Source organism: Nomascus leucogenys, chromosome 6, assembly GCF_006542625.1.
Source record: "Nomascus leucogenys isolate Asia chromosome 6, Asia_NLE_v1, whole genome shotgun sequence".
Taxonomy (NCBI): Eukaryota; Metazoa; Chordata; class Mammalia; order Primates; family Hylobatidae; genus Nomascus; species Nomascus leucogenys.
Window position 1 is genome coordinate 59,121,876 of NC_044386.1, and position 23,025 is coordinate 59,144,900.

Sequence of the window (23,025 nt, forward strand, 5' to 3'; positions counted from 1 at the left end):
TACTTGCGAGGCTGAGGCAGGAGAATGGCTTTAACCTGGGAGGCGGACGTTGCGGTGAGCCAAGATCGCACTATTGCACTCCAGCCTGGGTGACGAGCAAAACTCTGTCTTAAAAAACAAAACAAAACCCCCAATTTAGCCAGCATGGTTGTGCATGCCTATAGTCACCGCTGCAGGGGAGGCTGAAGTGGGAGGATCACTTGAGCCCAGGAGGTCAAGGCTGCAGTGAGCCATGATAATGCCACTGCACTCCAGTCTAAGTAATAAAGCAAGACTCTGTCTGAAAAAAAAAAAAAAAAAGAGGAGAGCTCCCACATGCTGTGTCTATACCTGTACACTTAGCCTCCCCCATCGTCAACATACTGCACCACTGTGGCACACTGTTAAAATTGATGAACCACGTTGACATGTTATTATCAATCAAAGTCTGTAGTTTACATTAAGGTTCACTCTGCATTGTACATTTTATGAATTTTGATAAATGTGTAAAGACATCTTCACCTTTTTAGTATCATACAGAATAGTTTCAGTGCCTAAAAATCCTCTGTGCTCTGCCTGTTCATCTCTCCCTTGCCCTTGAACTCCTGGCAATCACTGATCTTTTTACTATCTTCATAGTTTTGCCTTTTCCAGAATGTCATCGAGTTGGAATTGTACAAATATGTGACCTTTTTAGATTGGCTTCTTTCACTTAGTAATATGCATTTAAGGTTCCTCCATGTCTTCTGGTGGCTTGATAGTTCATTTCTTTTCAGTGCTGAATCATATTCCATTGTTTGGACATATCACGGTTTATCCATTCATCTATTGAAGGACATCTTGATTGCTTTCAAGTTATAACAATTATAGATAAAACTGTTGTAAACATTTGTGTCCAGGCTTTTATGTGGACATGAGTTTTCAACTCATTTGGGTAACTATCAAGTGGCATGATTGCTAGATTTTATGGTAAGAGTATGTTTAGTTTTGTAACAATTGCAGTTTTGACAATGCAGTGCTTAATCAAAAATAGAATGTTTTGGAAACAAAACTACTCTTGTAGTCTATCTGACAGCATCAATAACTGGATTGTCACTTGTAGCTTTAATTACCTTACTCATGGGGTTAAAAAGTTCTGTTGAAGGGCACTTAGAATTTTGAGATCATACCATGAAGGCAGTGTTTTAAAAATAATTCTGTTCACAAGCTAGCGGTAGACCGTGAAAAAGAAAAAAAAAAAAAAATAGTTCTGTTATGGAGAACGAAATAATTAATAGTTGAGATGGTAGTTAAGAGCCCAGGCTGTGGGGTCAGATGCCCTAGATTTTGAAATCCCAACTTCACAACTTAATATTTCCCTTGGAAATGTTATTGTCTTTCAGTTTCTTACATAATAAAATGGAGCTAATAGGAATGATATTACCAAGAATTGTGGAGTAGCGAAGTCCAGGTCTCCATGCCTCCACAAAAGCAACTAGTAAGCTGATGAAAACTATCACATTCAACTTTCACAGAACTTTGAAATCTAACCAAAGCTTAATAAGGAAAAAGTTCAACAAAGAAAGAAGCTGCTACATTACAGTAAGAAAGTGCTGTGATATTGTAATTTGTTTACCATACCCTCCTTCCCAGTTCAGAGGCAGGAAGATGGCAACCCGCAGTCGTGGTGCAGGTTGCTGGTGCCAGGGGAACTAATACAGACCTTTTTCTTAAAGACTTGCCGTTATGTGTTTTCACCTGCCTGGAGGCTCCCTGAAGAACCCTTGCGAGGACTTGCCTTTGTTTTCCCCAACTTAGAGTGTTCCCAGGGCTGGAGTGGCTTCCTGGGTTGTGTTTGCCAAAAGCATTTGAATGCAGAAGTACTGTGTGCATAGGGAAGGGGATAACAGTGGGGATAAGCAATAGAGAGACTGTCAAGCATGAGAAGGAAAGGGTCCAGAAAGGAGATTTGTGGGAGAACAAGGCTTTTTAAAGCTTCTGTGTATATTGAGGTATGAAGAAAGCCATATATATTCTCAGGACTGGACATATGATCAGAAAAGACCTTAGATGACTCTAAGCTTTCATTCTGGCTGACCTTCAGGCTCTGTACAAGCAAAAAGTGAAGACTAAGGAATGGCTTTAATTGGCCCAGCTAAGCGTTGAAGGATTGCCTCAGGGTGCAAAGACTGGAGAATTTTCTGTTCTTTTTCGTCTTTGGCTCCTGGTGTTTGAGAAATCTTTGTCAAAACACTAGCTGACCACTAAGCTAAACGAATATAGATTCCAGTAGCCACACAGGTCTAAGAATGCAGACTTTACAAAAATGGTTTAGAACACTTACTAAGCAAAAGAGACATAACCCATATTATTATTACCAGCTAACAAACCCCAAGGAGGGGGCAGATTGTGGTTTCCAGAGTTGCCACCTTATAACATTCAGTTTTCAGTGGAAAATTATGAGGCATGCGCAGAAACAAAGTATGGCATATTTACAGGATTAAAAAAATATACATGCTTTGAAGAGGAAGCCTCAGCATTAGACTTACCAGACCAAAGATTTTAAGTGAACTGTCTTAAATATACTCAAAGAGCTAAAAATAAAAAAAACTGTGGATGAAGAAACTAAAGGAAACCAGGAGAACATAGAGATAAAAATGATAAGAAGAATGAAGACGAGCCTGAGAGACCTATGGGACACCCTCAAGTGTATCAACATCCACATAATAGGAATTCATCAGAAGGAGAAGAGAGGGAGAAAGGTATGGAAAGAATATTTGAAGGAATAATGCCCTGAAACTTCCCAAATTTGATGAAAGTATGAATTTCAGAAAGATTGAGAGGCTCACAAATCTCAAACTACAAGCAGAAATGAAAAAGCAAAATGTTGTATGTCCATAAAATGGAATATCATTCATCTATAAAAATGAATGGGAGCTGTATTCCAAGATGGCTGAATAGGAATAGCTCCATCTACAGCTCCTAGCGTGATCAACGCTGAAGACGGGTGAGTTCTGCATTTCCAACTGAGGTACCTGGTTCATCTCACTGGGACTGGTTGGACAGTGGGTGCAGCCCACGGAGGGCAAGCCGAAGCAGGGAGGGGCATCGCCTTACCCAGGAAACGCAAGGGGTTGGGGGATTTCCCTTTCCTAGCCAAGGGAAGCCGTGACAGACTGTACTGGGAAAATTGGGACACTCCCACCTTAATACTGTGCTTTTCCAACAGTCTTAGCAAACGGCACACCAGGAGATTATATCCCGCACCTGGCTCAGCGAGTCCCATGCCCACGGAGCCTTGCTCACTGCTAGTGCAGCAGTCCCAAATCGAACTGCGAGGTGGCAGCCAGGCTGGGGAAGGGGCATCGCCATTGCTGAGGCTTGAGTAGGTAAACAAAGCGGCCAGGAAGTTCGAATTGGGTGGAGCCCACCACAGCTCAATGAGGCCGGCCTGCCTCTGTAGACTCCACCTCTGGGGGCAGGGCATAGCTGAACAAAAGGCAGCAGAAACTTCTGAAGACTTAAACGTCACTGTCTGACAGCTCTGAAGAGAGCAATGGTTCTCCCAGCACAGTGTTTGAGCTGAGAATGGACAGACTGCCTCCTCAAGTGGGTCCCTGACCCCTGTGTAGCCTAACTGGGAGACACCTCCCAGTAGGGGCCAACTGACACTTCATACAGCCGGGTGTCCCTCTGAGACGAAGCTTCCAGAGGAAGGATCAGGCAACAATATTTGCTGTTCTGCAGCCTCCTCTGGTGATACCCAGGCAAACAGGGTGTGGAGTGGACCTCCAGCAAACTCCAACACACCTGTAGCTGAGGGACCTGACTCTTGGAAGAAAAACTTAACAAACAGAAAGGAATAGCATCAACATCAATAAAAAGGACATCCACACCAAAACCCCATCTGTAGGTCGCCAACATCAAAGACCAAAGGTAGATAAAACCACAAAGATCGGGAGAAACCAGAGCAGAAAAGCTGAAAATTCTAAAAACCAGAGCTCCTCTTCTCCTCCAAAGGATTGCAGCTCCTCACAAGCAATGGAACAAAGCTGGACAGAGAATGAATTTGATGAGTTGACAGAAGTAGGCTTCAGAAGGTTGGTAATAACAAACCTCTCCGAGCTAAAGTAGGATGTTTGAACCCATCACAAGGAAGCTAAAAACCTTGCAAAAAGATTAGATGAATGGCTAACTAGAATAAACAGTGTAGAGAAGACCTTAAATGACCTGATGGAGCTGAAAACCATGGCAGGAAAACTACGTGATGCATGCACAAACTTCAGTAGCTGATTCGATCAAGTGGAAGAAAGGGTATCAGTGATTGAAAATCAAATGAATGAAATGAAGCGAGAAGTTTAGAGAAAAAAAGAGTAAAAAGAAATGAACAAGGCTTCCAAGAAATATGGGACTCTGTGAAAAGACCAAATCTACATCTGATTGGTGTGCCTGAAAGTGACGGGGAGAATGGAACCAAGCTGGAAAACACTCTTCAGGATATTATCTAGGAGAACTTCCCCCACCTAGCAAGGCAGACCAACATTCAAATTCAGGAAATACAGAGAACACCACAAAGATACTCCTCGAGAAGAGCAGCCCCAAGACACATAATTGTCAGATTCACCAAGGTGGAAATGAAGGAAAAAAATGTTAAGGGCAGCCAGAGAGAAAGGTCAGGTTACCCACAAAGGGAAGGCCATCAGACTAACAGATAATCTGTTAGTGGGGGCCAATATTCAACATTCTTAAATAATTTTCAATCCAGAATTTCATATCCAGCCAAACTAAGCTTCATAAGTGAAGGAGAAATAAAATCCTTTACAGACAAGCAAATGCTGAGAGATTTTGTCACCACCAGGCCTGCCCTACAAGAGCTCCTGAAGGAAGCACTAAACGTGGAAAGGAATAACCAGTACCAGCCACTGCAAAAACATGCCAAATTGTAAAGACCATCGATGCTAGGAAGAAACTGCATCAACTAACAGGCAAAATAACCCGCTAGTATCATAATGACAGGATCAAATTCACACATAACAATATTAACCTTAAATGTAGATGGGCTAAATGCCCCAATTAAAAGACACAGACTGGCAAATTGGATAAAGAGTCAAGACCCATCGGTGTGCTGTATTCAGGAGACCCATCTCATGTGCAGAGACAAACATAGGTTCAAAATAAAGGGATGGAGGAAGATCTACCAAGCAAATGGAAAGCAAAAAAAAAAAAAAAAAAAAAAGCAGGAGTTGCAATCCTAGTCTCTGATAAAACAGACTTTAAACCAACAAAGATCAAAAGAGACCAGGCCATTACATCATGGTAAAGGGGTCAATTCTACAAGAAGAGCTAACTATCCTAAATATATATGCACCCAATACAGGAGCACCCAGATTCATAAAGCAAGTCCTTAGAGACCTACAAAGAGACTTAGACTCGCACACAATAATAATGGGAAACTTTAACACCCCACTGTCAATATTAGATCAGTGAGACAGAAGGTTAACAAGGATATCCAGGACTTGAACTCAGCTCTGCACCAAGCAGACCTAATAGACATCTACAGAACTCTCCACCCCAAATCAACAGAATGTACATTCTTCTCAGCACCACATCACACTTATTCCAAAATTGACCACATAGTTGGAAGTAAAGCACTCATCAACAAATGTAAAAGAACAGAAGTCATAACAAACAGTCTCTCAGACAATGGTGCAATCAAATTAGAACTGAGGATGAAGAAACTCACTCAAAACCGCACTACTACATGGAAACTGAACAAGCTGCTCCTGAATGACTGCTGGATAAATAACGAAATGAAGGCAGAAATAAAGATGTTCTTTGAAACCAATGAGAACAAAGACACAACATACCAGAATCTCTGGGACACATTCAAAGCAGTGTGTAGAGGGAAATTTATAGCACTAAATGCCCACAAGAGAAAGCAGGAAAGATCTAAATTCGACACCCTAACATCACAATTAAAAGAACTAGAGAAGCAAGAGCAAACAAATTCAAAAGCTACTAGAAGACAAGAAATAACTAAGATGAGAGCAGAACTGATGGACATAGAGACACAAAAAACCCTTCAAAAGAATCAATGAATCCAGGAGCTGGTTTTTTGAAAAGATAACCAAATAGACCTCTAGCAAGACTAATAAAGAAGAAAACAGAGAAGAATCAAATAGATGCAATAAAAATGATAAAGGGGATATCACTACCGATCCCACAGAAATACAGACTACCATCAGAGAATACTATAAACATCTCCACACAAATAAACTAGAAAATCTAGAAGAAATGGATAAATCCCTGGACACATAAACCCTCCCAAGACTAAACCAGGATGAAGTTGAATATCTGAATAGATCAATAACAGGTTCTGAAATTGAGGCAATAATTAGTAGCCTACTAACTAAAATAAGTCCAGGACAAGACGGATTCACAGCTGAATTCTGCCAGAGGTACAAAGAGGAGCTGGTACCAATCCTTCTGAAACTATTCCAATCAATAGAAAAAGAGGGAATCCTCCCTAACTCATTTTATGAGACCAGCATCATCCTGATACCAAAGCCTAGCAGAGACACAACAAAAAAAGAGAATTTTAGACCAATATCCCTGATGAACATCGATGCGAAAATCCTCAATAAAATACTTGGAAACTGAATCCAGCAGCACATCAAAAAGCATGTCCACCAAGATCAAGTTGGCTTCATCCCTGGGATGCAAGGGTGGTTCAACATACGCAAATCAATAAACATAATCCATCACATAAACAGAACCAAAGACAAAAACCACATGATTATCTCAATAGATGTGGAAAAGGCCTTTGACAAAATTCAACAGCCCTTCATGCTAAAAACTCTCAATAAACTAAGTATCGATGGAACGTATGTCAAAATAATAAGAGCTATTTATGACAAACCCACAGCCACTATCATACTGAATGGGCAAAAACTGGAAGCATTCCCTTTGAAAACTGGCACAAGACAGGGATGTCCTCTCTCTCTACTCCTATTCAACATAGTGTTGGAAGTTCTGGCCAGGGCAATCAGGCAAGAGAAAGAAATAAAGTGTATTCAGTTAGGAGAAGAGGAAGTCAAATTGTCCCTGTTTGCAGATGACATGATTGTATATTTAGAAAACCCCATCGTCTCAGCCCCACAATCTCCTTAAGCTGATAAGCAACTTTAGCCAAGTCTCAGGATACAAAATCAGTGTGCAAAAATCACAAGCATTCCTATACACCAATAACAAACAGCCAAATCATGAGTGAAGTCCCATTCACAATTGCTACAAAGAGAATAAAATACCTAGGAATCCAATTTACAAGGGATGTGAAGAACCTCTTCAAGGAGAACTACAAACCACTGCTCAAAGAAATAAAAGAGGACACAAACAAATAGAAGAACATTCCATGCTCATGGATAGGAAGAATCAATATTGTGAAAATGGCCATACTGCCCAAGGTAATTCATAGATTCAGTGCCATCCCCCTCAAGCTACCAATGACTTTCTTCACAGAATTGGAAAAAATACTTTAAAGTTCATATGGAACAAAAAAGAGCCCGCATTGCCAAGACAATCCTAAGCAAAGAGAACAAAGTTGGAGGCATCACGCTACCTGACTTCAAACTATACTACAAGGCTACAGTAACCAGAACAGCATGGTACTGGTACCAAAACAGATGTATAGACCAATGGAACAGAACGGAGGCCTCAGAAGTAACACCACACATTTACAACCATCTGATCTTTGACAAACCTGACAAAAACAAGAAATGGGGAAAGGATTCCCTATTTAATAAATGGTGCTGGGAAAACTGGCTAGCCATATGTAGAAAGCTGAAACTGGATCTCTTCCTTACACCTTATACAAAAATTAATTCAAGATGGATTAAAGACTTAAATGTTAGACCTAAAACCATAAAAACCCTAGAAGAAAACCTAGGCAATACCATTCAGGACATAGGCATAGGCAAGGACTTCACGACTAAAACACCAAAAGCAATGGCAACAAAAGCCAAAATAGATAAATCGGATCTAATTAAAGAGCTTCTGCACAACAAAAGAAACTGCCATCAGAGTGAACAGGCAACCTGCAGAATAGGAGAAAATGTTTACAATTCACCCATCTAACAAAGGGCTAATACCCAGAATCTACGAAGAACTTAAACAAATTTATGAGAAAAAATCAACCCCATCAAAAAGTGGACAAAGGATATGAACAGACACTTTTCAGAAGAAGACATTTATGCAGCCAACAGACATATGAAAAAATGCTCATCATCACTGGTCATCAGAGAAATGCAAATCAAAACCACAATGAGATACCACCTCACACCAGTTAGAATGGTGATCATTAAAAAGTCAGGAAACAACAGGTGCTGGAGAGGATGTGGAGAAATAGGAACACTTTTACACTGTTGGTGGGGGTCTAAACTAGTTCAGCCATTGTGGAAGACAGTGTGGCGATTCCTCAAGGATCTAGAACTAGAAATACCAGTTGACCCAGCCATCCCATTACTGGGTATATACCCAAATGATAATAAATGATGCTAGTATAAAGATACATGCACACGTATGTTTATTGCAGCACTATTTGCAATAGCAAAGACTTGGAACCAACCCAAACGTCCATCAATGATAGACTGGATTAAGAAAATGTGGCACATATACACCATGGAATACTATGCAGCCATAAAAAAGGATGAGCTCATGTCGTTTGTAGGGACATGGATGAAGCTGGAAAGCATCATTCTGAGCAAACTATCGCAAGGACAGAAAACCAAACACCGCATGTTCTCACTCATAGGTGGGAATTGAACAATGAGAACACTTGGACACAGGGCGGGGAACATCACACAATGGGGCCTGTCATCGGGTTGGGGGCTGGGGGAGGGATAGCATTAGGAGAAATACCTAATGTAAATGACGAGTTAATGGGTGCAACAAACCAACATGGCACATGTATACCTATGTAACAAACCTGCACGTTGTGCACATGTACCCTAGAACTTAAAGTATATAAAAAAAAAAAACTTGGGTCTCAGTACTTAGAAAACAGTTAACCATGATCAATAAAATAAATAATTTGCCAATTCCTTCAACTCAAAAAGTAAAAGATGAATGAAGCACTGATACATACAGCAATATAGATGAACCCTGAAAACATTATGTTAAGTGAGAGAAGCTAGACACATTTATATGAAATGACCATAATAGATGACTCCATGGACACAGGAAGTAAATAAGTAGTTGCAAGTGGTGAGAGGAGGAAGAAATGGGGAGCTACTGCTTTATGAGTACAGGGTCTCCTTTTCAGTTGATGAAAATGTTTTGGAACTAGATAGAGGTGATATTTGCACATCATTGTGCTTGTACCACATACCATTGATTTATACGCATTAAAATTGTGAATTTTATGTTATGTAAAATTTACCTTAGTTTAAAAAGGAGTTAATAATAATACCTATCTGATAGGGCTGCTGTGAGGATTTAAAAATGTAGTAAATGGGCCGGGGCGCGGTGGCTCACACCTTAATCCTAGCACTTAGGGAGGCCAAGGTGGGTGGATCACCTGAGGTCAGGAGTTTGAGACCAGGCTGGCCAACATGGCAAAACCCCATCTCTACCAAAAATACAAAAATCAAAAAATTAGCTGGGTGTGGTGTCATGCGCCTATGATCCCAGCTGCTTGGGAGGCTGAGGCAGGAGAATTGCTTGAATCCGGGAGGTGGAGGTCACAGTGAGCCAAGATCGCACTGTACTTCAGCCTGGGCGATGGAGCGAAACTCTGCCTCAAAAAAAAAAAAAAAAAAAAAAAAAAAAAAAAAGTAATAAATGTCATATGCTTAACAGTGTTATCTGGCATATAAATGTTATTTTTACAGCGTCAGAATCTCTGCATTCCAGAGTTAAATATAAACTTTCTCAAATCCCGGAATATGAGAGTTGATCAGTTTATTTTGGAATTTGTAAGAGGTGGTTTTAAGACATATATGATTAATAGAGCAGGTTATTACACCAGCATTTTATAGGTTGATGAGTAAGTAAGTTCAGAAAAGGTTCTGTAATTATGGCTAATCAGACATGTATTACCCATAACTTTGAAGCTGTAAAGTTTTCTCACAAATTGGCCATGAGTCTCGTCAGAGACTATTAGGCAGAGATAAATCAATGTATGATTAGGAAGGCATTTATATTCTTAAGTTTTACTAAGATAACCTAGTAAATGGATAGCTGGAGAATTGTTCAGTCTGCTTTGTTTGACATGGATTTTTATCATGGAATATGATTTTTGAACTAAGCCTTTTCTTGGTTGTAGGATATTTTAACCATTTGAGGAGAACTGTGGCTCCACAGGAAAATGCATAAACATACAAAATCAGCTATTCATTTTGGGGGGTTCACAGATCATGGAAGCTTACCCAGAGATCTCTGGATAGACGTTTCACCTTTTAAGACCAGATGGTAGTAAATTCCAAGCAAGAAGAAACCACTTATTTTCTGTGTTCATCTTTATCTTTGTATCTTAGTCTTCGGTTTGTGAAAACTCTAGTCTATGTGGAAAGCAAGAGTCACTACCCCTCAAAGTCAAGGACTTGGAGACTGTTAATTTGTCTTCCTTGACTTTAAGGGGTAGTGACTCTTGCTTACCACATAGACTAGCTCAAGGTTAAATTTTTGATATAAATGTGAGACCGTGTCAGCAGAAATTCTGATATTCTTGGGAAGCATGTTGAACAAAGGGATTAGATTCAGGAATTGGTGATTAGAATTCATTTTACTGATACCATCATTAATTTTTTTTAAGGTGATTTAAATAATGGTTTAAATAATTATTTAAATTCCTTTGTAATGTCTGCATAAAACACAAACTAGTATCCTAGTACGGCTTAGTTAAACAGAGATTAAATTTAGTGATTTTAGTTGGGGGTTTCCTTATTAAAAAAATACGTTAAATGTGATTTTTGTGTACAAGACGTGGTATCTTGCCTTTTAGTAATTCATAATCTAGCCTACTTTATGCGTTAGGCTTGTTTGGTTTGTTGTGCCTATTGTTTCAATGAATGAAAGAGAAGGACTTTACCATATTTCTGGGCACATTCTGGAACAAAATTTGCATATTGTATTATTAATTTGTACTCTTAATTCTTAAGATTTACAGATATGATGCCCTTTTCCCTTTCTAGGCAATGCATGAACCATTGCAAACTTGGCAAGACGCACCATACATTTTTATTGTACATATTGGCATTTCATCCTCAAAGGAATCATCAAAAGAAAATTCACTGAGTAATCTTTTTACCAGTAAGTTCAGTTTTTTTTTTTTTTTAGTGGTTATTATCTGGTTATGTCATTCATGTACTTTACATATGCTTTTTTATTAGGTATTACAGGTATCAGGTTTCTATTTCCTTCATTTGACACTCCCAATTTTAAAATTTTTAGTTAGTAACATGTTTTCAGTATTCTGAACTAGAATTGTCAAAACTTGGTCACCAAGCCAGAGATAAGGAAATTTTAAATTAATTAACATTGGCCGGGCGTGGTGGCTCATGCCTGTAATCCCAGCACTTTGGGAGGCCGAGGCAGGCAGATCACATGAGGTCGGGAGTTTAAGACCAGCCTGACCAACATGGAGAAACCCCGTCTCTACTAAAAATACAAAATTAGCTCTGTGGTGGCACATGCCTGTAATCCCAGCTACTCGGGAGGCTGAGGCAGGAGAATCGCTTGAACCTGGGGGATGGAGGTCGTGGTGAGCCGAGATTGCGCCATTCCACTCCAGCCTGGGCAACAAGAACGAAACTCCGTCTCCAAAAAAAAAAAAAAAAATTAATTAACATTGGTAGTTTTTAATGTCTCAAGAATTTAAGTGTTCTCCTTTCCAAGGTTGCTGCCTAGTTCATAGAGTCATCATCTTTTACCTGGAATTTGCAAGAACTTCCTAACTGGTTTTATTTCCTGTGGTTTCCCCCTTTGTTTCTTCTTTGTATTTTTGCAATTTCCTTTCCTCCCCTGCTTTCTTTTTCTTTTTTTTTAATTGTTATTTTTTTTTGAGACGGAGTCTCGCTCTGTCGCCCAGGCTAGAGTGCAGTGACGCAATCTCGGCTCACTGCAAGCTCTGCCTCCTGGGTTCATGCCATTCTCCTGCCTCAGCCTCCGAAGTAGCTGGGACTACAGGCGCCCGCCACCACACCCAGCTAATTTTTGTGTATTTTTTAGTGGAGACGGCGTTTCACGGTGTTAGCTAGGATGGTCTCGATCTCCTGACCTCGTGATCCGCCTGCCTTGGCCTCCCAAAAGGCTGGGATTACAGGGGTGAGCCGCAGTGCCCGGCCCTTTCTTACCCTGCTTTCTTAAGCAGAATATGGAATCGAAACAATGATGGCAGCCACTGTTACTTCGCTCCTGACTTTACTGGCTGTATTGGTATATTTCACCATTAAGTACTATGTTTACTGTAGAACTTTTGAAATATTCTTTATTTGGTTAAAGATGTTCCTTTCTATTCGTAGTTTGATGAGAATAGTTTCCTTTTTTAAAAAAAATGTTAAGAATGAATACTTAGCTTTATCAAATAGTTTAATTGTACTGATTTAAATGATCATATGGGCTTTCTCATTTAATAAGTTAATGTCATACATTAAATTAACTGATCTTCTAACATTAAATCATTGTTGAACTTCTGGGATACCACTACTTGGTTTTGACACACATGCATATTCTCTCTGTCTCTCTCTCTGTCACTTTCTCTTCCTCCCTCCCTCCCTCTCCCTCTCTCTCCCTGCCCCTCTCCCCCTCACTCATACATGTGTATCCTCCTGTCTCTTTAGGCCCATGACTTTCTAATGGATTATAGTCTCAAGGCACAGTTACCAGTGTTCATTTTCAACCTTCTTTCTTTGAAAAGGTTGGAAGAGAAGCTGTATTCCACACTACTTCAGCTTCTTCATGCATCCAGCCTGGCTCTGGTCCCTCTTCTTTTTCTTTGAAACCTACTAGCTTCAATGATCCCATGTACTACCATAGTACATTGGTAGTGTACTTCCAGCTACCATAGATCCCATAGGGACAGCACTTCCAACTACCATAGCCTGCTTTTGGCCCAAGAGCCCAACATGATCATGGAGTCGGCCTCATGCACTGTTCTGAGTTTCTGTTTTGATTCTTGGAAATGTCTGTCTTGTTTTTGAGCTTATATCCTTTTTTTTTTTTTGAGATAGAGTCTCACTCTGTCACCCAGGCTGGAGTGCAGTGGCGTGATCTTGGCTCACTGCAATCTCTGCCTCCTGGGTTCAAGCGATTCTGCTGCCTCAGCCTCCCAAGTAGCTGGGATTACAGGCCTGCACCATCACACCTAGCTAATTTTTGTATTTTTAGTAGATTGTATTTTTACAACCTACTAAATTATTATTTATCTGCTAAATTATTAAATCTACTAGATTTTTATTTAGTAGATTGTATTTTTAGTTTCACCATGTTGGCCAGGCTGGTCTTGAACTGCTGACTTCAAGTAATCTGCCCGCCTTGGCCTCGCAATGTGCTGGGATTACAGGTGTGAACCACCGCACCTGGCCTTGTTTTTTCATTTTAAAAATATCCGTCTTTTTTTGGAATGGAGAAGGTACATTATCGCTAATACAGTTTTATCATTTTTCTTCCCTTCATCGAAACCTTTAATGGCTCCCCATTGCCTATAAAATGTCTACATTTTGCAGCAAGGTTTATAAAACTCTTTATAACTTGTCCCAGTTTACCTTTTGCTACCTTATGTCAAAACACTACTACTATATGGTATTATGTGCAGTCTTAGACTATATTTGTTCTTTAAATATACCACACATTTTCACAGCTGTTTTGTTCATGTTATTTCCTCTACCTAGAAGGCTTTTTACTTTGTTCTGGAAAATACATACTTATCCTTCTAGTCTGGCTGAGAGGGATAGTTCTCTATGTAGCCTTTCAACTCCCTCTCCCCGGCAAGGTGGTTACCCATTTGATGGCAGAAAACATCTTACTCATGTTTCTATCTGCTCTGTTTTCCATAGGCCTGTCAAATAATAAGTGCTTAGTAAATGTATATTTTAGCATAGAGCAGGGGCTAGCAGATTTTTTTCTTAAAGAGTCAGGTAGTAAACATTTTCTCTGTTATAACTACCCAACTCTGCGACGGTGGTGCAGAGGCAGCTGTAGACAATATGTAAATGAGTGGATGTGGCTGTGTTCCAATAAAACTTTATTAACAGAAAAAGCTGGTGGCCAGATTTGGCCCATGTGCTATATTTTGCTGACCAAGGCATAGAGTGAGCAAAGAATATGATCCAAGTATTTACTAATTATTTTGTTAACTCTTTTATTGAATTAGGAAGGTATAGATTTAATAATAGTTCTGCTCTGAAATTTTTATAATTGCTCTTATGGAATGCTTTTTTTCATGTAAGTATTGGATGTAGTTTACTTTAAATAATGGTATATCAGAAGCTGTTAGGGAATTTTTGTTGAATGAACAGTTATTAGTCTGTCTCTAGAGATGATCACCACTCAAGTCAGATTTTTTTTTATTCATTATACCTAGAATTTATCCAAATTATTTTATCAATACAATAGTAAAATAGTCCATCTTGAAATAGTTTTTTAAATTACAGATAATCTTAAAATTAGTCAATGTTTGCTTTACTAAGGCAAATATGTCTTTCAGATTTATGTTATTACTGTTACTTTTTCTGTCTTATTAAACACTTTGTTATTAACAAATTCTTTGAAAAATGTTAACTAGCAGGTTTTGGGGAAGTTCAATTCTATGTTTATTGGATGCAGCTTTGCTTCGAAGCATCTGAACTTTTGAGTTATTTTTATTTTGGAGTGAGCATCTAGGGTACCTGATTGTGAAGCTAGATTTCAATCTTGTATCAGGGATGGTATATTTTTTTGTGTGAGTTAATTTAAATTTTTAAGTTTTTTTTCCAATGCCTTCATTCTGAAAATGATACATGAATGTAGCAATAAAAGAAAATTGGAGTCCATGAAAAAATAGTAAAGCAATAGGAAAATACAGGTGAGGAAAGATAGAAAACAAAGAAGATGGCAATATGTAAAAAGGAAGTCCTGTAAGGCATATTTTACTGATGTGTTGTAAGGAAAAGTACATATGAAGTATGTTTAGAATTTAGAGTATGTGTAGGGTTGTTCCAGATGGGCAGCCAGAGAAGGCTGTGTGGAGGAAATATTTAATCTAGTCTTTTTAAAGATGTGAGTATGGAAACAAAAGAGCCTTCCCACTTCAGACTATGGTGGAGGCATGGAAACCTGTGCAGGACACAGCATGAACTATGAGAACACTTAATGACTTTCCAAGTGCTGTACAAATATAATGTAATATTGACCAGGATTGAAGTGCCTAAAAGTAAATGACCCAATGAAATTCTTACTAATTTCTTTAAACAAATATTAGGCAATATTTTTGTTTAATTTCTGCATCCTGTAAATTAATTCTGAGGACTCTGTTTTGGCAGTGACTGTTGAAGTGAAGGGTCCCTATGAATACCTCACACTTGAAGACTATCCCTTGATGATTGTAAGTGACTTTATATTATTTAACCTCGGTATTGGATGGTTTTGGGTTCAAAGATTGTCCCATGTTTTGTGGCAGTATTCTTTTTAATGAATTGTTCCTATGCAGTTCAGAAAATGTTGCTTGTAGTCCTGGATTTATTTCTTATTAGACTGAGACTTTGAGAGAGTCAGTATACCGTTGTGTGCCTCATTTTCTTATCCATATAATGAAGGGGTCAGTGACCTGTGGAAATACCTCAAAGATCGTCTCACGTTCTCTCTAGGATCCATAGTGGGGCACTTTTTACTACAACTCTATCATTTCTGATCCCACTTACATTAACTAAATGAGGCTGGGTGCACTGGCTCATGCCTGTAATCCCAACATTTTGGGAAGCTGAGGCGGGCAGATCACTTGAGGTCAGGTCAGGAGTTTGAGACCAGCCTGGCCAACATGGTGAAACCCCATCTCTACTAAAAATACAAAAATTAGCTGGGCGTGGCAGGCGCCTGTAGTCCCAGCTACTCGGGAGGCTAAAGCAGAATTGCTTGAACCCAGGAGACAAAGGCTGCTGTGAGCCGAGATTGTGCCACTGCACTCCAGCCTGGGCGACAGAGTGAAACTGTCTCAATGACAAAATGATGAAGCTCCCTTCTCTTAATTTTGTGTGTGTATATGTGTATGTGTGCACATACATGTATGTGTGCATACATCTGTGTCTCAGAATATCCTTAATATATTTTCAGTTTTCTTTGTTCACGATTATTCTCCTCTTCCTTTCCCTTTAATAGTTTTCCTATTTTGTTGTGTTTCCTTGCCTCTAGATGTATCCTAATCATCATGCCATTTTTCTTTTTCAGTGTTGTCTTCATCTATATAATTTTAGATCGTGAGCTGAAATAGCTCCTTCTTTAAAAAAAAAAAAAAAAAAAAAGAGAGTCTCACTCTGTCTCCCAGGCTGGAGTGCAGTGGCATGATGGTGGATAATGGCTCACTGCAGCCTTCAACTCCAGGCTGAAGCTACCCTCCACCTCAGCCTCCCGAGCAGCTAGGACAACAGGCATGTGCCACTATGCCTGGCTAATTTTTATTTTATTTTATTATTTTTTATCTTGAAACGTAGTCTCACTCTGTCACCCAGACTGGAGTGGAATAGCACGATCTCAACTCACTGCAACTTCCAGCTCCCAGGTTCAAGCGATTCTCCTGCCTCAGCCTCCTGAGTAGCTGGGACTACAGGTGCGCGCCACCATGCCCAGCTAATTTTTGTATTTTTAGTAGAGACGGGGTTTCACCATGTTTTGGCCAGGCTGGTCTTGAATTCCTGACCTCAAGTAATCTGCCCACCACTGCCTCCCAAATTGCTAGTATTACAGGTGTGAGCCACCATGCCTGGCCTAATTTTTATTTTTTGTAGGTATGGAGTCTTGCTATGTTGCCTAGACTGGCCTTGAACTCACGACCTCAAGCAATCCTCCTGCCTCAGCTTCCCAAAGCACTATTACAGGTGTGAATTACCACGCCTGACCAGAAAAAGCTCTTTTACTATAGGAGAGCAGGCTGGGTGCTCTCTATATATACCATATGTGTGTGTGTATAATAGCACCTTATATATGGTATACATATGTGATACGTATATACACACACACACACATATATACATATGAGGGCACTCGCTCTTGAGGACAAGTTCATATGTAGTCTTCCTCTGCTCAAGACAAGATAATGCTTTCATATTAGTGTTAAGCTCCAAAGGAAGAATTATTTCTTAACTAAAAGGTAGAATATATTTTTGTAACTTGTTAAGACTATATATTGATTCAGGACAGGTGCTGTGGCTTATGCCTGTAATCCCAACACTTTGGGTGGCAGAGATGGGAGGATTGCTTGAGCCCAGAAGTTCAAGACCATCCTAGGCAACATAGCAAAACCCCATCTCTTAAAAAAAAAAAAGTATATACTGATTCTAAATCTACAGACTTGGCTCTTGGCCCTAATTCTCCTTTTTATCTTTTACCCAATTTGATAACAGTTTTTCATGGTGATGTGTATTGTATATGTCCTATTTGGTGTTCTGTGGCTGGCATGGTCTGCCTGCTACTGGAGAGATCTCCTGAGAATTCAGTTTTGGATTGGTGCTGTCATCTTCCTGGGAATGCTTGAGAAAGCTGTCTTCTATGCAGAATTTCAGAATATCCGATACAAAGGAGAATCTGGTAAGTAACCAGAAAATCTTTGCCAGTTCGAGTGGTTGGAAGGTGAGATGTATGATTCCTAAGGTCAGCAGTCACTACGTAGGCTTAACTTTTCAATTACTTAATTATTACAATATCTTAAGCAGAATCACTATGATTCTGACTTCTGTTTTTAATCTTATGAGTTCAGTGATGTAAGAGTAATTTTACTGAAATATGCTCACAAAAGTCACAACAGTAGTGGCCATTTTGGGAATGATTATTAACATCATCAAATCTCAATTTCTGTTGATTTCTAAGGCACCATTATACATCTAAGAAAGAAAGTAAACCTGTCAGTTTAATTGTAAAATGTCACTGATTGTAAGACACACCTTGATTTAAAAAACCTCAAAATGTGGTGGGAAAGTGCATCTAATTGATAAAATATAGTCATATCAAGAAAATAGGAGAGTGCTTATGGTTTAGTAAGGTGAATTGGTAATGACAGAAGTTGTTTTATACTGTAGTTTTTTGTGAATGCCTCAGTTTTTTCTTGTCAGACCATTTAATTTAGTCATAATTATTATTCTGAGATAAACTGATAAGATTTTCCCTGGTCTTTGAAAGGTCTTGAAAATAGTAGATCTGAAAATGAGTTAAACTATACATGCCAACAAGTGTGTACATGACTGTGTTGTTTGCTTTTCTATGTGTAGCTGTATTTCACAGTTTTTAAAAAGGGGGGAAATTGTCTTGATGCTACAAACTGTCCATATAGGGTGAGGTATTCTGTTAAAGTTCTAGTGAATTTGGGGGCAGGTGGGGGAGGGAGCTGAGTTGAGCGCACCCAGATTGCCATACGTAGACATGAGTAAGATTGTGAGTGGCATCAGCTTGTATACTGTAAAAACTGCGGAAGAGCTATTCTGTTTTAGCAGGACTAATATCAATGCTTATTCTGAAGAATGTAGAAAGCAGCAGTCTAGTATTGGCATCTTGCTTGTTGCCAAACCTAGATTATGGTGCCATTTCTCCCCTTCTTTTTCATAGTCCAAGGTGCTTTGATCCTTGCAGAGCTGCTTTCAGCAGTGAAACGCTCACTGGCTCGAACCCTGGTCATCATAGTCAGTCTGGGATATGGCATCGTCAAGTAAGTATTAACTTCCTGTATGGAAGAGCAAATTAAAATGCTGATTAAATTAAAACAGTATTGCATGTTCCCGATGTAGTAGTTGTGAAATAGTTGATAAAAGAAATAATTCTGAAACAAGAAAGGTATCTGAAATTTTGTAGCATTGTAAATGCTGGGAAAATGTGTTTCATTTTCCATACTTCCAAGTATATTCCATACTTCCAAATATATTCCATACTTCCAAAATATTTTTTGCAAATTAGATTTTTTATGGGAAACGCATTCTTGGTGTAACTCTGAAAATATTTGTCTATCCAAAAAATTTTATTTTTATTGAGTGTCTTCTATAGGCATTCTTTGAACCATTGTTCTAGGCCCTGGGGTATAGCAAGTAAACAGAAGATTGTGAGCTTACATTTGTGGAGGGAGGGGACAAAGACAAAATTTAAGTGAGTAAAATATTTTAATATGTCAGTGGAAAGTGCAGTGGAGCAGGTAATGCAGGAGCTAGAGCTTGCAGTTGTATATAGGGTGATCAAGGAGGGCTTCACTTAATGACATGTAAGCAGAGACTTCAAGGAGGTGAGGGAGCTATATGTATACCCAAGGGAAGAGATGCTGAATTGAGATCAGATTCTATATATATTTTGAAGGTGGAACCAGTAGAATTTGCTGATGGATCAGATGTGTGATATGAAAGAGAAGAGGAATTAAGGATGATGCCAACTGTATTGATCTGATCAAATGGCAGGATGGAACTGAAGATTTACTGAGTTCAGGAAGACCTTAGGTGAAATAAGCGTGGAGCAGGGGCAAGACTGGAGTTGAATTAAATAACTAAGTAGGGGAAACAAAGGGGAGAGGTTGGGGCAGAGATAAAAGTTTGGGAGTCATGAAGATAAAGATATTTTTTAAAGTCATGAGGGCCAGGCGCAGTGGCTCACGCCGTAATCCTCACACTTTGGGAGGCCAAGGCGGGCAGATTGCCTGAGGTCAGGAGTTGAAGACCAGCCTGGACAACACAGTGAAACCCTGTGTCTACTAAAATACAAAAAATTAGCCAGGTGTGGTGGCATGCACCTGTAGTCCCAGCTACTTGGGAGGCTGAGGCAAGAGAATCGCTTGAACCCTGGAGGCGGAGATTGCAGTGAGCCAAGATCATGCCACTGCACTCTAGCCTGGGTAACAGAACGAGACTCCATCTCCAAAGTTAAATAAATAAATAAATGAAGTCATGAGACTGGATTTGGTCACCAAGGAAGTGAGTATATATAGAGAAGAGGTCCAAGGGCTGGGCCCTTGAATATTTAATACTATTTAGAAGTCTGTAAGATGAAGTAGTTAGCAGAAGAAATTGAGGAGAGACCAGTGAGGTGGGTAGAAAACTGAAGAATGTGTTTCAAGGAGGAAGTGATTGTGTCAAGAGATCCTGATAGGTCAAGTGAGAATTGGCCATTGAGTTTACCTATATGGAGGGTCATAGTGATAGCTTTGGTGAAGTGATATGGACAAAAGCCTAATTGGGGAGAGTTCCAGAGAGAATAGGAGGAGAGGAATTAGAATAATTGTATAGACAATTATTGAAAGGAATTTTGCTTTAAGTGCGATTAAGTAATGCTATAGCATCCCTTTATAGTGCTTTAAGTAGGATTAAGGTTAGTTGTTTTAAGTTTGTTTATTCAATTAAAGGCATTTTGCTTTAAATGGGATTAGAGATATGGGGAATTTTAGTTCTTAAAATTTATTTATTTAACAATTATTTGAGTGCCTCCTATATGCCAGGAAGTATTCTAGGTTTCCAAGATGAATGGGGAGAAAATTCCCTGCTCATATGGAGTTTTCCCCAATGTATAACAAAAAATATAAGAACAAATATTGGTAAGGAGTATGCAGACATGATTTAAGGCAGCGCATCTTAAACTACACTACACTAAGGAATCACCTAAGGATTTTGTTAACATGTGGATTCTGGTTGTGTAGGATTTTGAATCTCAAGGATCTAAGACTTTTTCCTCCTTCAAACAGAAGTTGCTCAGAAGACTTTTCATATATTAGGTTTAGAGCTTGCAAATATACTATGTAATGAACCGTAATAGGATATTTGATTATATTAAGGAATCGTTAGAATTTTTAGATTTGATGGTGGTATTTTGGTGATGGTTTTTAAAAGTTTCTTTTGTGGGCCGGGCACAGTGGCTCATGCCTGTAATCCCAGCCCTTGGGGAGGCCAATGCAGAAGAATCGCTTGAGCCTAGGAGTTCTGGACCAGCCTAGGCAACATAGTGAGACCTTGTCTATACAAAACATCAAAAAAAAAAAAAATGAGCCTAGTGTAGTGGGACGTGCCTGTAGTCCTCAGCTGCTCAGGAGGCTGAGGTGGGAGGGTCGCTTGAGCCCGGGAGTTCACGGCTCCAGTGAGCTGTGACTGGGCCACTGCACTTCAGCGTGGGCGATAGAGTGAGACCCTGTTTCTTTAGGGGAAAAAAAGAAAGGACCTTTTGTAGCCATTGAAATACCAAAGAAAAATAAAGTCCTCATTTATTAAAAACACATACTGAAATATATCAAAGATACACTGTCTAGGATTTGCATCAAGAGAATATGAAAGGGTGGAAAGGGGATGGGGTATGCATGGGACAGAACTGACCATAGGTTGGTGGTTGTTGGGCCTCGGTGAGGGGTTTATAAGGATGCATTATACTACTTGTGAATATGTTTCAAAACTCTCTGAGGAAACGTTTTTTTAAAATGTGGTAACCAGACGCGAGATCTTAAGTTGTAGTATTCCCTATCTTGTGTTAAGACCATAAGGTCTTAGTTTTTTTTCTCTTAGGTGAATCAAGTGTATATTATTTATTGCTTTAAATTGTTGGCCTATATTAATTAACACAAGTTCCTATTACTTAGCTTGTTTCGGGATTTGTCCCATATGTACTCAAATATCTCCTTGCTTCCTCTTTAGGCCACGCCTTGGAGTCACTCTTCATAAGGTTGTAGTAGCAGGAGCCCTCTATCTTTTGTTCTCTGGCATGGAAGGGGTCCTCAGAGTTACTGGGGTTAGTACTGCTTAATCTCATTTTCTGTGGTCAGTTCAATTACATTGTTTACATCTTGACAGTGTGAATCGGAAATGTCTGTGGGCTTCTTTCTGTTTGCTTTAAGTCACTTTTGGGCTCTGATTTTCAAAATATATGTATAGTTCATGTTTTCTTTTTAATCTATTAGAGCTTTGTAAATTTAGTGTGTGCCCGGAATGAATGCTTTTCCACCTGTCTCCAAATTGCTAATTGTTTTAGTTCCTCCTCCCAAGCAGTAGACTGGCATTTTTTTTTCTTTTTCTAATCGATGGAATCCAGACTGAAATCCAGACTGAAATTCTTGTGTAAATGGCAGACTTTGGAGTCATACACTTACTAGTTAATCTAATCTAACGTAGCTGTTGTTTCTTAATCAACATTTCCGTTTCAAAAACTTCCTTAAAATGCAGCTAATGAGGCCGGGCGGGCGCGTAATCACGCCTGTAATCCCAGCACTTTGGGAGGCCGAGGCGAGCAGATCATGAGATCAGGAGATCAAGACCATCCTAGCTAACAAGGTGAAACCCTGTCTGTACTAAAAAAAAAAAAAATACAAAAAATTAGCTGGGCGTGGTGGCAGGCACCTGTAGTCCCAGCTACTTGGGAGGCTGAGGCAGGAGAATGGTGTGAACCCGGGAGGCGGAGCTTGCAGTGAGCCGAGATCGTGCCACTGCACTCCAGCCTGGGTGACAGAGCAAGACTCCATCTCAAAAAAAAAAAAAAAGAAAAAGAAAAAAAAATGCAGCTAATGAAGTGTCACACCATTTTCGAGAATTGTATAATTATTCCCTTTGCCAGGGAAGGAAACCAAAGCATCTAAGTGATAAAGAAATTTATGGCTGGGAGCAGTGGTGGGCGCCTGTAGTCCTGGCTACTTGGGAGGCTGAGGTGGAAGGACTGATTGAGTTCAGGCTGCAGTGAGCCATGATCATGCCATTGCACTCCAGCAACAGAGTGATAACTCTTCCTTAAAAAAGAGAAGAAAAGAAATTTATGTTACCACTGGATTAATACGAAGAAGTAGGGTTCTCTAGCCCATTTCAATTAATTTTCTTACTTTTTAAAAAAAAGTCAAACTCCACAGCAACCTGTTAGATTCAATATCGTAAAAACTATAAACTTGGC

At 39.5% G+C, this 23,025-nt stretch overlaps 1 protein-coding gene across 3 annotated transcripts in view; it reads left to right on the top strand.

The window, feature by feature from the left end:
- TMEM87A (transmembrane protein 87A) overlaps nt 1–23,025 on the top strand; it is a 66,219-nt gene that overhangs the window by 20,918 nt on the left and 22,276 nt on the right. For all 3 annotated transcript variants that reach the window (XM_012507249.2, XM_003266764.4, XM_030814245.1), the window contains exons 7-11: nt 11,148–11,265; nt 15,474–15,535; nt 17,547–17,730; nt 18,742–18,841; nt 21,786–21,879. In XM_012507249.2, the coding sequence (XP_012362703.1) occupies nt 11,148–11,265; nt 15,474–15,535; nt 17,547–17,730; nt 18,742–18,841; nt 21,786–21,879 (558 nt within the window). The remainder of the gene's footprint in view (nt 1–11,147; nt 11,266–15,473; nt 15,536–17,546; nt 17,731–18,741; nt 18,842–21,785; nt 21,880–23,025) is intronic.